At 33.7% G+C, this 21,977-nt stretch overlaps 1 protein-coding gene across 2 annotated transcripts in view; it reads right to left on the reverse strand.

Moving 5' to 3' along the window:
* Window positions 1-21,977, reverse strand: part of FSTL5 (follistatin like 5) — an 838,269-nt gene that overhangs the window by 553,878 nt on the left and 262,414 nt on the right. For both annotated transcript variants that reach the window (XM_037830939.1, XM_037830938.1), the window contains exon 4: window positions 19,309-19,557. In XM_037830939.1, coding sequence (XP_037686867.1) covers window positions 19,309-19,557 — 249 coding nt within the window. The remainder of the gene's footprint in view (window positions 1-19,308; window positions 19,558-21,977) is intronic.

The following is a 21,977-nucleotide window of genomic DNA, read 5'->3' on the forward strand; positions in this document are numbered from 1 at the left end:
TTTCCCAAAGTGGAGTTATTGTATGTTTTCCCAAGGTATAAGAGGCATAGATCGACCACTACTTAACTGAAAGCCAGACACTGTACATCATCACCCACCTTACTGTGTCACTCTGAGCCCCTCATTTATCTTCCAAGTAGTCAGTCCTTGCTTCAATCATGAAAAGATAGCAGAGGGGTAAGTTCAAAGTTATGACAGTGACAGAAACAGTATTACTAGTGAAACTGAAGTCAAACTAGTGGGGAAAAAATACTATCAGTTATGAGAAAATTTGGTAGTTAAACTTTGCTTTAACTACCAAAAATTCCTTAAAATAGTCCTATACAGAACACAAAGACAAACAAACCAAAAAAAAACTCATATTTCTACAACCTGAAATTCTAAAACTTTAAAGGATAAGCTTTCTTCAATTTTCATTAGAATTTCCAGATTTGATAACTTAGAGATTCACAAGAAAACAAAATGCTGTCACTCCCAAATTCATAGGATTTGTTATTTAATCTTAGCATGAAATTGCAGGTACAAAACATGAATGTGATAATTTTACATCATAAAACACAGCTGATGAGTAAGGGGATCACTCCTTTATTTGGTACAAAATTTAACTTATTTATATGTTAAATTATTTATATATGTTAAATTATTTATATGTTTATACATATATGTTTATATAAACATATATATGTTTATATATGTTAAATTATATGTTAAATTATTTATATGTTATTTATGTGTTTCACAATTTGGTAATTAGAAAAGGGAGGTATATTTTCTCAAAATTCAAACAATCACCAATAGTTTAGACAGCTGTTATTTAAAATACCTCATTCAGTTTTTCTCAGAATAATAAAATTAATTATTGAAGCTTTACTTTATTCTAAATAATTTATGCAAAACAACCGTTGTAGTTTTCAATTTGCATAAAGTTCCTTTCGTTACTGTTTAAAGTAGTAAGAGCATGATTGTTACTCAGCAGGAACTTGAGCCATAAATGGTACATATGTTATTCTTAGGAAAAAAAAAAAGAAAGAAACAAAAGGACACCACATATGATTTTAGTCAATAAAGAAAACATGCTCAGTGTAATAATTACGCGAGTATTAATATCAATGTATACGCTCATTTGATTTTTTTTTTCATTTATATTGAGATTGTTCAGATACCATACAATTATCCAGAGATCCAAAGTGTACAATCACTTGCCCCTGGCTACCCTCATACAGCTGTGCATCCATCACACTTAATTTTTGTTCAATTTTTAGAAACTTTTCATTACTCCAGACAAGAAATAAAGTGAAAGATGAAAAAAGAAAAAAAGAAAAGGAAACTAATCTTCCACTATCCCTAACCAACCCCACTCAATTGTTGCCTCATAGTATTGATATAGTACATTTGTTACTGTTTATGAAAAAATGTTGAAATACTACTAACTGTAGTATATAGTTTGTAATAGGTATATAGTTCTTCCCTATATGCCCCTCTATTATTAACTTCTAATTGTATTGTCATACATTTGTTCTGGTTCATGGAAGCAATTTCTAGTATTTGTACAGTTGATCATGGACATTGCCCACCATAGGATTCAGTTTTATACATTCCCATCTTCTGACCTCTAACTTTCCTTCTGGTGACATATATGACTCTGAGCTTCCCCTTTACACCACATTCACACACCATTCGGCGCTGTTAGTTATTCTCACATCTTGCTACCAACACCCCTGTTCATTTCCAAACATTTAAGTTCATCCTAATTGAACATTCTGCTCATACTAAGCAACCACTCCCCATTCTTAAGCCTCATCCTATATCTTGGTACCTTATATTTCATGTCTATGAGTTTACATATTATAATTAGTTCCTATCAGTGAGACCCTGCAATAATTGTCCTTATATGTCTGGCTTATTTCACTCAGTATATTGCCCTCAAGGTTTTGTCATCAACCCATTTTTTTTTTAATATGGTTTTGTTCACTCACCATACATTCCATCCCAAGTAAATAATCGATGGTTTTCTGCATGGTCATACATTTATGTGTTCACCACCTTCACCAATATCTATATAAGGGCATCTACATTTCTTCCACAAGGCAGGAGGGAGAGTCAAAGAAGGTAGAGAAGCAAAAGAAAGAGGAAAAAAAAATTACAGCTAGGAAGCAGCAAAAGGAAAAATAACCTTAAATCAAAGTAGAGTAAAGAATCAGACAATACCACCAATGTCAAGTGTCTAACATGCCTCCCCTATCCTCCCCTCTTATCTGCATTTACCTTGGTATATCACCTTTATTACATTAAAGGAAGCATAATACAATGATTCCATTAGTTACAGTCTCTAGTTTATGCTGATTGCATCCCTCCCCCAATGCCTCCCCATTCTTAACACCTTGCAAGGTTGACATTTGCTTGTTCTCCCTCATAAAAGAACATATTTGTACATTTTATCACAATTGTTGAATACTCTAGATTTCACCAAGTTACACAGTCCCAGTCTTTATCTTTCTTCCTTTCTTGTGGTGTCTCAATGCTCCCCACCTTCCTCTCTCAACTGTATTCATAGTTATCTTTGTTCAGTGTACTTACATTGTTGTGCTACCTTCTCCCAAAATTGTGTTCCAAACCACACACTCCTGTCTTCTATCACCCTGTAGTGCTCCCTTTAGTATTTCCTGTAGGGCAGGTGTCTTGTTCACAAAGTCTCTCATTGTCTGTTTGTCAGAAAATATTTTGAGCTCTCCCTCATATTTGAAGCACAGCTTTGCTGGATATAGGATTCTTGGTTGGTGATTTTTCTCTTTCAGTATCTTAAATATATCACACCACTTCCTTCTTGCCTCCACGGTTTCTGCTGAGAGATCCACACAGTCTTATTAAGCTTCCTTTGTATGTAATGGATCACTTTTCTCTTGCTGCTTTCAGGATTCTCTCTTTGTCTTTGACATTTGATAATCTGATTATTAAGTATCTTGGTGTAGGCCTATTCATATCTCTTCTGTTTGGAGTACGCTGTGTTTCTTGGATCTGTAATTTTATATCTTTCAGAAGTGATGGGAAATTTTCATTAATTATTTCCTCTATTATTGCTTCTGCCTCCTTTCTCTTCTCCTTCTGGGACACCAATGATACATACATTCTTGTACTTTGTTTCATCCTTGAGTTCTCAGAGACGTTGCTCATATTTTTTCATTCTCTTCTCCATCTGCTTCTTTGCATGTAGGCTTTCAGGTGTTTTGTTCTCCAGTTCTTGAGTGTTTTTTTCTGCCTCTTGAGATCTGCTGTTGTACGTTTCCATTGTGTCTTTCATCTCCTGTGTTGCACCCTTCATTTCCATAGATTCCACTAGTTGCTTTTTTGAACTTTTGATTTCTGCCGTATGTATGCCCAGTGTTTCCTTTACAGCCTCTTTTGCAATATCTTCTCTAAACTTTTTGATTTGATTTAGCATTAGTTGTTTAAATTCCTGTATCTCAGTTGAAGTGTACGTTTGTTCCTTTGGGCCATAACTTTGTTTTTCTTAGTGTAGGTTGTAATTTTTTGTTGTCTAGGCATGGTTTCCTTGGTTATCCAAATCAGGTTTTCCCAGACCAGGATAGGCTCAGATCCCAGAGGGAAGAAATATTCAGTATCTGGTTTCCCTACGGGTGTGTCTTAGAAAATTGCTCCACCCTTTGATGCCTCAGGTCACTGTGCTTTTCTGCCCAGCAGGTGATGCCTGCTAGCCTATAATTCTTGACTGGTGTGAGGAGGTAAGGCTGTGTTCCCCCAGGCTCAGGGGTCTGGTTCTGAATGGAAAGGGCCCCACCCCTTTCCTCCTGGAGAAGACAGACCCCCCAGATGGAGGTCATTAGCATTTCAATGGTCTCTCTCTCTGCTTGTGCTGTCTCCACCCTTCCCCTAGTCACAGCCCTGGAAACTGAAAATGACTGGGGCTTTCTCCACTGAGCTGAAAAAGAAACAGATAGTCCCCTTCAGACCCAGTCCAAGGCGACCCTGCAGCTCTCCAAGGTCAGTCGTCACCCAAAGCCTCTGTCTGTTTTTGGGGATTTGTACCTGTAGTGAGCAGTTCACACTCACTACTTAAAACCCCAGTTGAAGCTCAGCTGAGCTATATTTGCTTGCTGGGAGAGAGCTTCTCTCTGGCACCACGAGGCTTTGCAGCTCGGGCTGTGGGGGAGGGGGTCTCACAACTTGGATCCGCAGGTTTTACTTACAGATTTTATGCTGTGTTCTCGGGCATTCCTCCCAATTCAGGTTGGTGTATGATGAGTGGATGGTCTCATTTGTCCCCCCACAGTTATTCTGGATTATTTACTAGTTGTTTCTGGTTTTTTGTAGTTGTTCCAGGGGGACTACTTAGCTTCCACTCCTCTCTATGCCACCATCTTGCCCCACCTCCCGCTCATTTGATTTTTATTTAACATTAAAACAATTGGACCATCAGCAGGTCAAATGTTGAGGCATATGAGTTCAATAACATGAATAGGGGTCCTAAAAAGTCATTGTTCCAATGTAATAATATTTGAGAAAATAAATAGTGTTACTGTAAATGGTTGTTTCATATATGTGTATGTATGTACATGAATTAATAATTTTGAATTTGTATTTATAAATTACTTAATCCTTGCCTACTGTCATGAATTTATTATGTGCCTGTAATAGTAACACGAGTTGGGAGATACTGCTCTTTAAGAAGCTTGATATATAAAAGTTCACTTTTTAGTAAACTAGGAACTAATTATTATTATACCACCAAATGGTTTTCATTTTATAAAAGATTTGATAACAATGCTCTTTCCTATTATGAGTCCAAAAATTTCAAAGAATGTTTTAATTTTAATACAATTGTCATGGACATAACCTTGGTGGATAATAAAACATATCTGCCATGCCACTTCATATGGTATAGGTGGTTCTTGATCAGAGATAGCTGAACATTTTATGCTTAGTGAGAGATACGACTATCACGTCACAGACTTTCTATGTCTAGGAAAGAGAAACTTGGATGACCTCGTATATGAAAGTAAAGCAAGTGAGCCACCTTTATTTTGGAAGATGATTACGAATAAGATGTGAGAAGATGTCTGGCTTAGAAATAGCAAAACACGGTGAAACAAAATATCATTTCCTCTGTTCATGTGAAGACCTTAGGGTCTTACAGGTGAGTAACAATGAAGATTATACCTTCTGCCACTGATATTAAAAGTGAGAGAAACCTGATACATTCTCCAGTGTGTATTCAGTGAGGTTTGTTTACAGTACAGAACACAGAACATGCCAAAGAGGAACCACGCAGAAAGGAAAGAGGAGGGTACAAATTTGTGAGAGAGTATTTCTTTGGAACCACTATGTGTTTGAGCCTGGAAGCCTCTTGGGAACCTGGCTTTGGAAAACAATGTTTTAACCTGTCATTTTGACAGGTGAACTCTGAATTTAGAGCCCAATATGGGCAAATCTAAGGCCTAAACATAGACCTAGACCAATAGGACATTGCCTAGCAGCAAGTAGACAAGTATCCATCAAACCAGGCAAGACAGGAATTCAACAACAAAGCCATGCAGTGATGAGAAGTAAAATTATTGTATGATTATCAGGCTAAATTGATTTTGCACCATCAACTCCTGTGGTGTGGGGACAATTCCAGGACACAGTGAAATGTGAAAGGGGCTCACTACTGGAATTCTTTAGAAAATAATGGCAGAGAGCAATTTATTGTAAACCCTCCCTCCTCGCCCAAAATGAGACTACTCAGCAACTAAGTTAGAGAAGCAATTCCTAATGGCTATATATAACCATGTCTTAAATGATTTTAGAGGCATCTTTAAAATATTTGCCCTACTTTGGATTATACCACACATAGACATAAGTGACTATAGCATGGAAATTATACAGAATTTGGCATCCTTTTAGGCTCTGAGTCAAAACTTCCAAACACCTGAGTCAGTATAAAAGACATAACATATTTTTTGATAGAAGAATAAAAAAGGGGCTTAAATATGTCTAAGCTCATCAAAAATATTACAAAGGAGTCACTGTGAAATCCTATAATCCTCACTGATATCATTAATAATAATCACCCTTTCCTTTTTTTAATATTAGTTGTTAGATGAAGTAAAGAAATTGCCCCCAACCCAGGAGTCAGAAAAATTGCAGCAGTAGAATTACAAGGACAAGGGAATTCAGTTTAGGAAGTTTGGTGAAAAGAAGATAAGTGAAAGAAATAGCTAGAGGCTCTAGGTCAAAATGATCCATTTACTCTAATTTGATTGTCAGTAAAGCTGGAACACAGGCTGCTTTTCATGCATTTAGATTGGTTCTGCTGTGTTTTTCTTGTGAAATAAGGTGAGGAGACTGGCTCGTGAATGGGGTCTACACCCAGGCTTCTTCCAAAAGCCAAAGTGCAGTGATCTGCTGTTGTCAGGGCATAGCTCTGTGTGTGTGTGTATATATGTGTGTGTGCGTGTGTGTGTAGCAGGGCAAGGAGGAGAAAGGTAGGGTGAAAACAGACGCCTTATTTCTTAGTAACAATTCATTTTTGATAACTGAAAATAAATTTCCTAAATATTCAGGATGACCTGGAGTCAAAAATGGCAAACTTCTGCTCACCACTGCTTGTAATATCTATTTTATGTAGTGTTCTGATACTGAAATAATTAAAATTAGATGTAAAGTGCATGACATAATCTTTCTTTCATATGTTTTTAGATATACTCACGTCTATGACTGCTGCTTTCAGTTGATGTAAATGCAGAAACAACACATTTATACAGGAGTCAATGTGCATGTTTACTATCAAATTAATGAAAAAAAGGTGTTGCTGTATTCTATACTAGCTATTTATTAGCTATGGAGATTGTGCCAATGTGTCGTGTAAGTGTTACCGCTTGTTTAAATCTTTAAAGGTCAAAAACGTGCTATATTATTCAGGCATATTTTCCTCAAGGACTTTAAAGTAATTTTGACTTAAATTTAATTAAACCCCCAAATCCCACCATTATGTTCTGTAGACTGACATCAGAGCTAAATGCCATAGTTATTATTCTGAATACTGGAAAGCACATCTCATAAAAACCCATACATTCTTAAAAAGTTCACTAAAAGTATAATTGATGAGGGCCCACATAAGAAGAAGTTAAACAGTTTTCTTGCTTATATATTTAATTCATACACATAAATCTCTTTTGAATATAAAGTAAATTTGGGGTTACATAAGAGACATTACAGTTATTGATACTGTATAGAAATTGCCTCAAAGCTAGAGCTCTTCAGTTAATATTCTGACCTTGTTTGGAAGTAGATGGCTATGCACAGACTAGACTGGTACAATGAAAATGAGCAGTTCCAAGTTTTTCTCCTCTATGTAATATGACCTTAGTGAAATCTGTCAAACGGAACACTGCATTTTCTAGGTTTTTACACATATGTATGAACTTCAGTGTATCCTATACCAATGATATCACTTATCAGAAAGTCAACATAAAAGACCTGTATCCATGTAGGTTGTTATAATGAATTTAATATAGTTTAAAATGTGGGTTTCCAATAAAGGAATATCACCTGATTACTAAAGCAATAGTAAGTATTAAAATACCACACAATACGATCAGATAAGACCACCACCAAGAATTCCATACACCTTATTATTTTATTTTATTTTATTTTATTTTTTCTTTTATCTTCTTTTTTATTATTATTTTAAAAAAAAATTTTGGAGTAATGACTGTTGAAGTGCTGATTGTGGTGATGAATGCACAAGTATATGATGATACTGTGAACAACTGGTTGCTCACCATGAGTGATTGTATGCAATTTTAAAAAACAAACAAACAAACTACCATGCAATGTCCTCCAATGCTCCAGGGTGGTAACATGCATGTTGTGAAGGTATAGCCATGCAATTGATTCCCCGCAGAAACCTTATACGTTTTAACCTCCTTGTTGTTTTCTCAAATAGATTTTCTCATTTCTTGCTATATATGGTTGTTGAGGATTCCTGCTCCCACCCATTAATTTGGAACTAATACTCAGTAGTAGTAAATATCAAATGGAAAAAATGAAATATATAAATGTCCACAAATAGTGACTAGATGTACTTCGGCATGTATATACTATGGGAACAAATGACCCACTTAAACATAAGGTTTGTATTGATATAGAATTATTTCAATGTCCCTGAAAATATCAGGTACAGATACCAATCTAATCTAATATCATGAGATTTTCTTGGTTGCCAATTGATAGTTCTTCTCCCAACCAATTGGTAAAAGAGTTGTGTCACCTCCATTGTTAGGTACAGTCTAAAGCATGAGTCTTCCACATGATTAGTTGCCAACAAATAACTACTGATGAGCTATTCGTGGTATACATATGCATATGTTCATGTCTGTAGAATCTTTATATGCATTTATTACCTGAAGCCTTCCTGACACACATGCAGCATTTGAACGTTTATAAATTTAATCAGGCATATGTGATGTTGCTACCTTCGATCAATTTCACTGAAATTCAGTTAGATTAATCAAAGTGCTCATACATCATTCTCAATTTTTAAATATAACTTTCTTCCCTTTTTAGGAAAAATATGTTTAATAAAAAACAAATTAAATGCCAACATCCCTGGAAACACCCACATTATCTAAATCAATCTGTATTCCAACATGATTGGAAGCCAGATGATTAAATCATACAACCCAAAAATGAAATATTTTAAATGAAATGTTTTAAATTTGTACATACTAGGCAGAAAATGTTTGTGCCTTCTCCATCTTTTAAGTGATTTTCTTAACCAAATAAAGGAGTTTCATTTGTCAAAAGTGCAACTTCAGCGTGATTGCTATTCTCTATATTGTTGAATTATAGCTTGCCTATGGAATTAAAAATAAAGGGATATTGTGTTAAATGTGTTTCTGGATAATTATCCAATCATATCCTGTTTTAGAGAGTTATCTATAAATGTCCCTTTTTTAGTGCTAAATAGACAAATTTGTATAATTTGTCCCCCTGCAAGATTTAGTGACTGCTAATTGAGCTGAGGGATGGAAACTCTTTGAACTGACACATCACTTGTAAACCCATTCACTTTCCAAATACCTATGAGAGGTGTGACTTTGTTACTTAATCTAAACAGGTTTCATTACCAGGAATTTTAACTAGGATGCACAGATGTAAACTGAATGTTAGCAATGGGAAGTGAAGCCAAAATATGTATTGCAATTTCTAGGATGTAGAGATGGATGAATTTCCATTTTGGTCTATATGCAAGCCGAGACAGAGGATGCCTGTCAGGAGATTTCTGGATATTGGAGTAGATGGAAACAATAAAGCAGATATAAAAATGATCATAGTGCTCCTGAGAGAGGTGTAAACTATGGCTTTAGACCCTAACTCCATCTATAATTCATTTCTGGTAAAACAAAAACCCTGGTTAAAATCAATTCTTCACTTACTCATTGCCTTAATTTAAGCAGCTACCTATTTTTGGAGAAAAAATCCATAGCCATAAATAACTAGTCTCCCTTTAAATTTATGAACAGATATATCACGTGGTCCCTCAGCCCTCCTGGAAATCCTATTATAACAGTCTACCTCACCCCAATTATTGATTCTCAACTTATTTTTCCTATTCTCAAATCTCCAAAACTTTCACCTCTGTTATTTTCAAGCAAAGCATTATTTCTTATTTCATTGAGAAACCATAAGCAATTAAATGAGAATACACTTTTATACCTGAACTATATCAGACTGTCTGCACTTGAAAACACTTATTTTCCTTTTCCTCCTGTTTAATGGATGAAGAATCCATGGTCTCATCTAAAACCAAATCTACCACATGCCTATTGGATTCTATCTACTTTAGCCTATACAAAAGCTCCATTTTCTCTTACTTCATAAATTATTCCTTCTCTGTTTCACCATTCTCCTCTGCATGTCTTCCTCCTGGTAAATACACATATATCCACATAGATCTGCTCTTCTTTATGGTAAAACTGCCAGTAGCCTCTATGTTTGCTGTCTCACTTCTTCAGCTCCCATAGTCGTTCAAAATATATTCTTAACAAAGTCATCAGTGGCCTTAAACTACCCAAATCAAAGGTAAATTCCCAGTCCTCATCATACTTGAATTCAAAATCATTAAATTCAGCTCATCACTCTGACCTCCATGAAAAACTTTCTTACTTAACTTCTGTGAGTCCCTTGGTTTTGTCTCTTTATTAATATACTTATGACTCTTAAATAATGTCTCCTGTTCCAAATTTATCCTTGATTTTGAGACTAGTATCCAACTGCATAAATGATACTTTCCCTTGCTTGTTTAAAAAAGTATTCAAGTGTCACTAATCCTAAATAAGTGTGTTTATATTCTCCCCACATCCACTTCAAAATGTGTGTCTCCCCCAGTGTTTACCATTTCAGTGAATGGCTCCTAAAATGACCTGTTTGCTTAGCTGATTGTTAAAAATTCTTATAAATACCATATCCAAGCCATTAGCAACTACTGTCACGCCATATTGGTCTGACTGCATTTTAGCATTTGCCTTTCTGTCACCTTGATCCAAGAAGCCATCATCTCTCTTTGGGCAACTGCAATAGGCTCCAAACTGATCTCCCTGCTTCCACTTTGCTTCTCTGTACTCGATTATTGTCTCCCAAATATGGACAGACTGATTTTTATTGAAATGTAAATAGACCCAGATACTTCTCTATTTAATACCACTTTTTTCCTCCACATTAAAACTCTTCAATATCTTTCCATAACCCCTAAAATGAAACCTAGAGTCTTTTTTATGACATCGTTGACTCGATGTGATCTAACCCTTGCTTGAGTTTCCTGCCTCAGCTCCAACCATTCTCCCGCTGGATTACTCTGCTTGCATGTTGTTCCTCAAACATGTCAGTCTCATTATTTCTTCAGGAATTTCACACTCCTTATTTTCTCTGTCTGAAATGCTTTTCCAAGATACCTGACTGCACTTTCTTCCTCCTTAGGTATCTGTTCAAAATTCCCCATCTATAGGAGGCATTTTCTGATGATCCTCTTCAAAATATATTTTTAATGCCTTTACTCTCTACCACCTGGCCTTGATTATTTTTATTGAATTCATCCTCATAAAATTTTAATTTAATTATTTGTTTACTTGCATAGTGTCTGTCTGCTCCACCATAATGGAAGTTCCATGTAGGCAAGGACCAAACCTTGTTCACTCACCTTCCCGCAAATATAGTGTTGAGAATTGTGTTTGTCAAAAAGATTTGCTCAATCACTATGTCTGAGGGAAAGAATGAGTGAGGGTGGCTTCTTGTTATTGTTCCTCTACTGTTTGCACGAGGCCAGTACTTTACTGATTTTGTACTTGGATTCCCTTGAACCCCACTTGGTTGAACAGCATTGAATTTTTATTTGCAAACAAATAGTACTCAATCCTAAGATAAAAATTTAAAAAAGTGATGACACTGGTGATAGATTGTTTATGACCCTACATCTCTTCACAAAATGTTATTAGTTGAGAGGATTTAGTCAATTAACTGGACAGATGATTTTTCAGTTGTCTCCAAATATCTTATCCATACAACTGATATTTAACTAATAGTGTTCACTATGCATGAGTAACAAAACAGAATAATCACATTCATTGAGGGAAAAAAAAGAAAGAATATTGTAATTAACACAAGATGAAAAAAGTGTAGTATGTTATAAGTTTTTAAACTAAACATTATTTTAAGGATAAAATGATATTTATAAACAATTTCCTGGCCCAATATTAGGGCATGCAAAACATCAAAACCATTTTATTTCTAGCTATTGCAAATATTTTATACTTAACTAACCTACAAGTGAAACCAACTTACTTATTTGTCAATGAATCGCCAAAGTTCTTAACATAATAGTCTGAACTCAATTGTAAGTTATAGCTTGGCTGTCTGCCATTTTTAATTTTCCTTCTGGTTGGTCATCTACTAGTAACCAAGTTGTTAGTAACATCCTTTGAGTGTTACTCATAGACATATTCCCCAACTTTTTGCCTATGGACTTCTGACTCACATTAGTATGACTGAAATGAACGGTAATCATTGAGGAAGATCTCTTTGGGGCATAACTTATTCTGTATCATTGTTAAGGAATCTTTGGAAACAGTATACATTACTCGAAGTCCAATGCTACCACTTTTTAAATAATACTTTCTCTATATAAAGTTATTATGGTTTGTTCACATCTAGATTTCAGGGGAAATTTTAGAAAGATTTTCAAGGGGTTTGAAAATCATATAGTAAAGTGATCATCACAACAAGGAAGATATGAAATGTGGATAATCTACCTAAATACTCACCACCCAATAGATTGTGAATCTATTTTAGACACATTTCTAATAAATAATGTATAACTGGATGATATACTGGCATGAGTTAAAAACAAACTGATTGCATATTATTACATTAAATTAATTTTTTTTGATTGACTTGAAGAAGTTCTTTATTGTTTGCTTACCTAGCATCAAAAGAGCATCATGCCTAATTACCCATGCCTTTTGCATTGTTTTGGAAAGTGTCAGATCTCCTTTATTTAGCATGATTCTGCCCAAATATATTTTTTCACATTACTATTTGAGTGATAAACAATGTAAAAAGCTTTTCACTTTTCCCATTTGGTTTAAAATTTCAATCATTAATAAGTTTTCAAATGTATTCTGAAATATCTGTGGGTGGTCTTCAGAGAGAGTTTTAAAAGTGAATTATAAATCAAACTAATAGAGAAAAAAAAATCAACTACATTTTCTACATTTTATCCCCAATTACATATGCTGAGTGTGATCAACTGAAATTTTTTCATCATCCTTTTCCTGAAAAGAAATATATGAGGAAAAATCAACTACATTGAAAAGTTATCATTGTAAAATATGTTCTAAAATTTTCAACATTTTGTAACTTGAAGAAGTATCACATTCAGCATTTGAAAATAGGATGCTGAGAAATGGAATGAGATAAGCAAAGTGTCGCTGAGAGGTTATGACGGATACCATTTTTTAAATTACTCAAGGTAATAAAATGTTCTTGCTTTTTTTTCTGTCACTGTTGAATATATTCTGCATAACTACTAATGGAATAGTCATATATCAATAGAAAACATGAGAAAATATCAAAGCTAAATACCTCAACTTGAAACTGTAAAAGCTGATATAGCATGAAAATATATAGAGATAAGATTATTCCAGTATTTGAAAGGTAAATTCAGTTCCCACATGTCACAAATAGGTAAAAGCTGGACAAAAAATATTAAATGCAATGAGAAACTCACTCCACAATTCTTTTTTTCTGGAGTAAAATGACTAAGTTATGACTCTTAAAGATACCGTATTCATAGCATAAGAAGATAAGCAAAATAATATAATAAATCAGTGAGAAAGGTGACTATGAAAAAGTTTTAGCAACTTTAACCAAGAAATTAATAACAAATATATGCCCATACTCAAGTTAGTCATTTTCCTTAAGATTTCTCTACAGTCACCAATTTACTACTATACATTAGCTTTTTATAATCTGTCAAATTGAGGTCTGTAAAAATTTGACTAACCTTTGATGCAAGATTATAACCTAATGTAAACTTCACAGAAAATATGTGTGGCCTCACAAATTCAAGTCCAAAAACGTACTACAAGCAAGTGTGTACAGTTATGGAATTTCCAGAGTTAAACACAATAGTGATGTGTTATCATTGGCCAAAAGCTGTGCTAAATTTTATTTAATACTCAGAAACACCAGAGAGTAAGACTGTTTCCAAATGAGTCAAATATTTACATAGTAATTATTATTTTTTTTTTAAAGCAAGCTAGAAATATAGGGTATTACAGACAAACAGAAATATGTGGAGCGCATGTATGTACCAAGGCAGAAGCCAGAAGACCTTGGGTCTTGCCCCAGTTTAGCATTAACTGGCTGTGTGCATTAGCAGGCCTTTTCAAACACTCAAGACTTGTAGTATAGTACATGGCTTGTTATCATGAATAATACATAATTTTATGAACTTGTTCTGAAATAAATATACTCAAATTATTGTTACTATTATTATTATTATTTTATTATCATTATTACTGGTTCTCTCCCACAATGCCCTCCTTTCTTTTACTATCCTTCACTCTCCAGTCCTAATATTTAACCCCCAAAATAGGTGATTAATCAGACTAAGTGCTAATTGCCTTTTGTAGACAGTTTTCCATACAGTATATTAACTCTCCCCTCTATCTATCTATCTATCATCTTTCTAATTTGTATACATTTATCAATAGCAGGTAAATACACTTTACAGACTTTTCAGAAATTGGAGGGGGAACTGGGCATGATTTTAACAACAAATTTAGAGTGTAGACATTACAATGATTCCTAAAGTATTATACATAAAAGGTAATGCAGAGGATTTTATATTTCATATTTCATTAGAAAGGAATGCAACAAAACTATACTCATAATTTTTAGTAAATATTATATTACAAAATTCATTTCAAAAATGAAATACTATTCAATTGATTTCTATTTACTATATTCAAAAAAATGTATCACAATCTACCAAAATTTAAGGGATTAATCAAATTGGTTCCCTATATGTACTAATGAACTCAGAGAAACTTGAAGCTTCTGCACATCAGTATCCTGAGCATGAAAAAATTAATGCACATTTACATTTGTCCAAGATATTAATTTCGTTACCAACTTAAAATTTCAATTTAATAATAATGCTGATTTTATAAACAACATGAAAAAACATATAAATGGAAATACAATAGTACAATTTTACGGGTTTATATATTTACCCAGATGGATATTTTTCTTGAGATGTTATAAAAGTCTTTTTAAACATAAAATAAAAGCTTTACAAAGGTGCCCTTTCAAAAAAAAAAAAAAAAAAACCTAAAGGTACATATTAGCACATGACATTTACTGATATATTTAAAAATATTATCAGCGGCTAGATTTCTAACCTAAGGACTACAAGTTCTTTCTTAAAACAAATAAAAAAAAAAAAAACCAAACTAAAACCAAAAAACTAAAGGAACCAATTTAAAAACGAAACATAAATGTCTCTTTAGACTATATCAAAGCAAAGCAAACAATGCCAGATCTCATTCAAATCATACACATTAGATGCAACAACATATTTCCCAAGTTGTTATTGTGTGCAATACACATTTAAACACACAGAACATTTGTCTTCATGGCAGTTTTAGTCTCAGTCCAGTAAATGGCAAAAAAGTTTTCTGTTGAATTGACTTTCTCATAAAAGGTTTAATTCTCTATTCCTGTTGGCATAGATTATATCTTGAGTTTCTTACTCTACTTTACATCTACATTGTCAGTAATTAAATTCTCTTTAGTATGACAGACTCATCTGGTGTCATAGTGAGAAGAAATTGTACTTGTTATAACTGACAATGTGAATAGCAGCAGTTACAAAATCCTTGGGGTGGAGGTAAGGGGATAACTTTTAAAGCAAAACTCATTTCACAAAAATGAATAGATGGCCATTATATAGAAATTGAAGGCTTTGTGTTGTGTTAAGCACTGTCAAAAACTATTTGGTGCCAATAAACAAATGTTACAAAATTCTATATTTTATTATAATCAGTTATTTTCATAATCAAATAAATGTGAAAAGAAATAAATTAGAAAAACCTTATGTTCACAGATTATTTGGGTGTTTATAATTCCACAAATCATAAATCACTAAAGAGATTAGTAAATTCAAGCTCACATTTAAGAGTCACTAATAATAAATTGCTGAGCATACCAGTGAGACACTGAAACATTTGAAAGCACACATAATGGAAAGAAGATAAATCAATATAACTATATAGATAAATACAGATATAGATGTTGTTAACCAAAAGTCAAATCTTATTTTAAAAAAATGATTTGATACACATGATTTTACAGATTTAATCTATGTTAATAATGCCAAAGTAAATCCAATACATTCAATATGAAAAAAATAAATAGGACTTACCTTTAAGTTCAAATGAGTAATGCATACTCTGCTTTCTGTAAAACTGTTTTTAAGGATCTGCTAATATTTTTATAGTACTCTTTTATCTAAATTTTTTGAGATAATTGTACATTCAAATGTAGTAGCAAGAAACAATACAGCAAGATCCCATGCATGCTTTACCCAGTATTCCTAATGGTAACATTTCACAAAACTATTGTTTAATAGCATAATGAGGATATTGACATTGACACCATACACAGATCTTATTCTGCTTTCCCCAGGTTTAAGTGGACTCATACATACATTTCTGTATTATGTATGTGTGTGTATGTCTTATTCTAAACAGATTTACCACATGTATATCCACCACCACTGTCAAGAAGATAAAGAGCATTAAGGGTCTGCTAATATATTAAAAACTGAATTTTAAGATACCAGTTATCATCCAAGGCAGGTGTCAGCAAACTTCTTTAAAGGGCAAAAAAAAAAAAAGAAAAAAAAAAGTGTTTTATGCTTTGGGGGCCATAAGATCTCTGTTGCAACTACTCAAATCTGTTTTTGTAGTACAAAAGCACTCAAAGACAGTATCTGAACAAATGGTGCGGCTGTTCCAATAAACCTTTATTTATAAATAGGATATGGGCTGGATATGGGTTATGGGTCTCAGTTTACAGTTTTAAGGTTTTCATAATCATTTCTGTTAGATCTAAAATTAGCAAATCTAAGGAGGAAAACTCATTTCCTCATTCCCATTTTATCGTTTGCTTTGATTTTTTTCTATTTAAAAATAAAAATATCTAATTAAACATAAGTTTTTTGGAGTTCTTGAATTTAATATTTTCCTTTGCTTCTTCCTGTTAGTCCATTATTGGAAACATTATAACTTGTTGAAATTCCATGGAAAATATAATTCAAAATCGCAAGAATGGATTTTATCCATAGTAGCAATTTCAGGCCTTCAGCTTCACAGAATCTTCCATGTCAGACACTTGGCAAAATGCACAATAAGGCAACTTATTATTTTGTTCTATATTGCTTACTCCCCTTCTGCTGAAATGAAATCATTTTATGAGTTAGCTGTATGTCAGGCAAAACACCAAAACAAACAAACAGAAGGCCCACAAATTCTAAGACCAGGAAAACGTGCTAAAACTTGGTAAACAGATAACATGAATTAAATTTTAATACTGTGTATGATGAGAAAGTATTTTGAAGAAACCAGAGTTCTAATAAATATGCTCGTGTGTTGGATTAAGTTCTGAACCCCAGATTTGACATGTTCTTGGTCTGGGTCACATTCTGGAGGGTGAAGATGTTACTTCAGTTAAAGTATGACCCCACTAAATCAGGCTGGGTTTTGATCTGAATTATTGAAACCCTTTTATAGGTAAATTAAAAGTCAGAGGGAGAGAGAAGCCAGGAGTGACCACCATGTGCATTGCCATGTGACAGAAAAGCCAAGGACCAAGAGCCATTGGCAGCCAGCCCCAGAATGGCACAGTCTTCAGGAAGAACGCATTGCCTTCCTGACACGTCTATTTTGGACTTCTCCTAGATTCAAAACCATAAGCTAAAAAATTCCCATTCTTTAAGCCAACCCACTGCATGGTATTTGTTTTGCCAGCCAGGAAACTAAAACAGCTTGCTATAAGTCTGACAGAAAATTGTCTTTCAAACAATTGTTTTACGACACAAACTCGTAGGGAAAACAACATTCCTGGCTATGTCCTATTCATCTATCTCCATGCTGACTTATATATTGAGTCTACATTACACCTAAGCAACTGGCTATAAAGTGGAACATTAAATACACCAGATTTTTTACATGAATTCAGTATTATAGTTCCTATATAATTAATTGCTTGGTATGGGTGGACAAAGCCTCAGCTTGAGTATATGATTCTAAGTTAATTTAGTAGCATATTATTTACATAGATTTAAGATATCATGTCTCAGTGGAATGATTAATTTCCACTGAACCATTTCAGGTCAAAATGGGAGAAAGAATTTCTATGAGCTTCGAAGCACAATGATAAAAGAATCAATTTTATCCATTTGTAAAATAGACTTGATAGAATAGGGAAATAAACTGAACTTGAAACCAAAGTGGCTGCTATTCTTTCTGTAAAAGAGAGAATCTAATATCGTAAAATTCTTTGCACCTGCATTAGTGTTTATAACAGGGACTATGGTAAGGAAACTGTTCTCATAATTATACTTCAATTATGTCAAAGTTCCTCTATTAGCAACAATGATTACAAAGCATTGTGTCTTACATCATTTGACATGTTCCACAAATTGTTTTTTTTTTTTTTTTTTTTGTATCATCTTGGAAATAATATACTAGTCTATCAAGTTTGAGAAACAGGATTTTTAAATCTCAATTTATCTTAATAAGTGGGAGAGTGAAGTGTAATGACATTATATTCCAACCATAAATTTAAGATAAGAATGAAAAGGCTAAATTCAATTTTAAGTGTAAACATATTTTAGGAACATTCTGAGAAATTTGTGTTAGTGTTAGAAATCAGGTTGATCATTGGCCTATCAGAATGATGGAAGTTCCATACATTTAACTGCTCGGAATTTCAGTCTTGGTCGTGACTATTAACCAACATAAACAAATATACAATAAATACATGTATAAATAAACAAGTAAATCTGAGTCTGTCCAAGGGTTTTTATATAGCATATTAAAATAATTATGAAATTAGGGTTATTATATCAAATTGGGCAGCATTTTTCATAGACAATTACCAATGATTTGAAATACAAGGAAAGTAAATAGCAACACTTTCAGCTTTTAAATTACTGTCATCTCAGATCTACCATCTAAGTTTAGCATGAATTCTTCACAGTTAGTTATTCCAGGAGGTATTTAAGGGTTGCATATAATTTGAATTACTGGTGCCAACTAAAACCACCATTTTTAATCTGGAAGCAATGAGATCTTATCACAGCAGGACCTGGCATTCACCACTCCCTCAACTACACTCCAGGTGCTTTTCACTGGGTGGATTTGGCCTGTCGATTGAATTGGCCACTCTCTGTCCCTAAGATAACTGCCATGATTGGGAAGCCATATGGTATGATGCTGTAAGCTATATTAAATTTTGAGTCATATTTTGGCAAGCTTTATTCTCATAACTGAGTATCGGAATTATATCCATGTAAATTACTACATACTTGCTGTTTATTGGTGTAATTAGGCTCACAATTTTTCCTTTACATTTTTAGACACTTGCTGATTTAAAATTGTGCTAGAGTTTAAGCATAAAGGCACGATCTGAAAAAAAAGAAAGAAAAAGAGGAGAGTGACACCTTTAGGCTCACCCTGTGATTACCTTTGAAGAAACAGTCTTCATTGTGAACAATGGTAATCTTCTGTTTTTTCAGGCAAGCAGCTCTGTGTACTTCACAATGGTTTTCATAAAATTCTCCATCAGATCCACACACAGGCTTGTAGTGCCGTTTGCAGAGCTCCATGCAGGCACATTCTGCTTGTCCCATCTCTCTGTTGAGAACACAGTGTCTTCCCAAACCACAGTATTTATTTTCGCAAGATCCAAAAGGACCATCCTGGATCAGGAATCCTGAAGATAAAGGATAGAAAAATCATTTAGATTCATATGTCCAAATAATGCGTGACTTTCAAAGTATGAGATTTTAAAAAAATATTCTAAGAGAATCATAGTGAAATGAGGGTTCATTTATTTTCAGTGAAGGAAGGACTTGCATAAGAACTCTCAGACACACTTTTACATATTCACCCTCATCATTCCACCCCACAACCCATCGTTGCCTAGAGTCTTCTCTTCTCCCTCCCCAAAGAATAGTTTGGTCCTTAAGGGCAAGGGGTCTACATTTATGTAACTTGAGTCCAAACTCTGACTCTGCTATTTAATAGCTTTATTATGATCTTGGATAAATTACTTCTCTATGCCAAACTGCTCCATCTGTAAACAGTATTCTCCATCTCCTAGAATTGTAGTAAATATTACATGTAATAATCCACAGGAAGCAGAGCTATCCCTGGCACAGAATAAATGCTTAATAAATGCTAACTGTAATAGTAACAGAATTCTAGGTAGAATATACATATATAAGGCAGGAAATGGGGGGAAGTAGGAGTGGAAAATAATTGAGTCTTGAAAATTTCTTATAGCTGAGACTTTCTTGTTTTGACCCTTGCTACCTGACAGCCACTGATGCATTCCACAACTAGAAGAACAAATCAACAAGATCTCAATTTTCTTCATACTCATTCATTCTAAAAATCTGCATTGGCATCTGAGAAAACATAGGTGGACTCAGTGGTCTTGTAGACATGCAGAACTAGAAGACTTCAAATGCTTTTGTTTTTCTAGTCAGATTTGACAGTTCTCCTTTGGGAACATTATTTAACTGGAAAGTGAAAAATGGTGGTAAAATATACACTAAAGTGAATCTATTTCATTTGGGAATAGTTTAAAAATATACAAATTTTAACCTTTACTTTCAGAGCACATTAACTGGATAACTCCATCATGCTTTTCTGATCAGAAAAGATTCTTTCAGCACATAAACACCATGTTTCCTTTTAAGAAAGAGCATAGATATACATGCTGTTATATATATAATTAAGTGACACCTATATATTGCAAAAAGGAAGTCTGAGAGATCATAAACTTGAACAGAGTAATTTTCTTTATTTGGTGTTTACTTTTAAGTTTTCATTTTAAACCATCTTTCCATAAAATAACAGCATAATAATTAAGAAGATGGATTCAAACTCACAAGTCCACCATTTACAATCTTCAGGACCTTGGGCAGATACCTAACACTTTTGTAATGCAATTTCCTTATCTGTGAAATAGAGTAATAATAAAATAAAATAAAATCCTCAAAGTTTTATCAGGATTAAAGGGCTTAGTGCATATATATTAGTCCATTTAAGTGTCAACTATTATTACTATCTCTTCAGAAAATTTTCATAAGGATACAAATTCATAAAATAAAAAGTATTTAAAGAATGAATTTCCTTGTTTTTTAAAAATGAAACCCACACATTAATTTTAATTTTATATTTATGCATTTACTTTCAAATGAAATTTAAGTTAGTAAGTATTTAGGAAAATTGGAATTAGTAAAAAAATGAACACTATCAATGATGTAGTTTAAAAAGCTAATTTGTATTTGTTGATAGCAGTTTATACTGGAACAAATCTTAAAAACAATGTAAAAAATTTGGACTTTTTGGTATCATAATATAATTCATGAGAGACTGTTCTATAAACTATAAAACAAAAAAGGAAGAAAAAATGCGAGTTATTGAACAAAGCTTTCCAATGCAGGGTTTTTTAAACTATTTGATAATAAGTAATTGAAATATTTTAGTAAATTTTGAAAAGCATATTCAATGCAATAGTTCTCCAATTTTACTATGCATTAGAATGACCTAAGACAGACTTGTTAAAGTAGATCCCAGTGTCCCATGCTTAAAGTTTCTGTTTTCTAGGTTTAAGATGCACCTGAAAATTTATAATATGAACTTAACTGGTTCCCAGGTGCAGTTGATACTGCTGTTTCAGGGTCCACACATTGAAGGGCACCAACTTGATAAAGTACTAATTTATAATTAAAAATAATTAAAATGCTATGAAACAAGCTAGGTTAATAATTATGAAATTCTCTGTTCTAGTTTGCTAATGCTGCCAGAATGCAAAACACCAGAAATGGATTGGCTTTTATAAAAGGGGGTTTATTTGGTTACAAAGTTACATCTTAAGGCCATAAAGTGGCCATCAACAAAGGGCACCTTCACTGGAGGATGGCCAGTGGTGTCCGGAAAACCTCTGTTAGCTGGGAAGGCACGTGTCTGGCGTCTGCTCCAAAGTTCTGGTTTCAAAATGGCTTTCTCCCAGAACGTTCCTCTTTAGGCAGCAGTTCCTCAAAAATGTCACTCTTACTTGCACTTGGGGTTTTTGTCCTCTCTTAGATTGTCTGGAGCAAGAGTCTGCTTTCAACAGCCATC

Source organism: Choloepus didactylus, chromosome 3, assembly GCF_015220235.1.
Source record: "Choloepus didactylus isolate mChoDid1 chromosome 3, mChoDid1.pri, whole genome shotgun sequence".
In the NCBI taxonomy this organism is placed as follows: domain Eukaryota; kingdom Metazoa; phylum Chordata; class Mammalia; order Pilosa; family Megalonychidae; genus Choloepus; species Choloepus didactylus.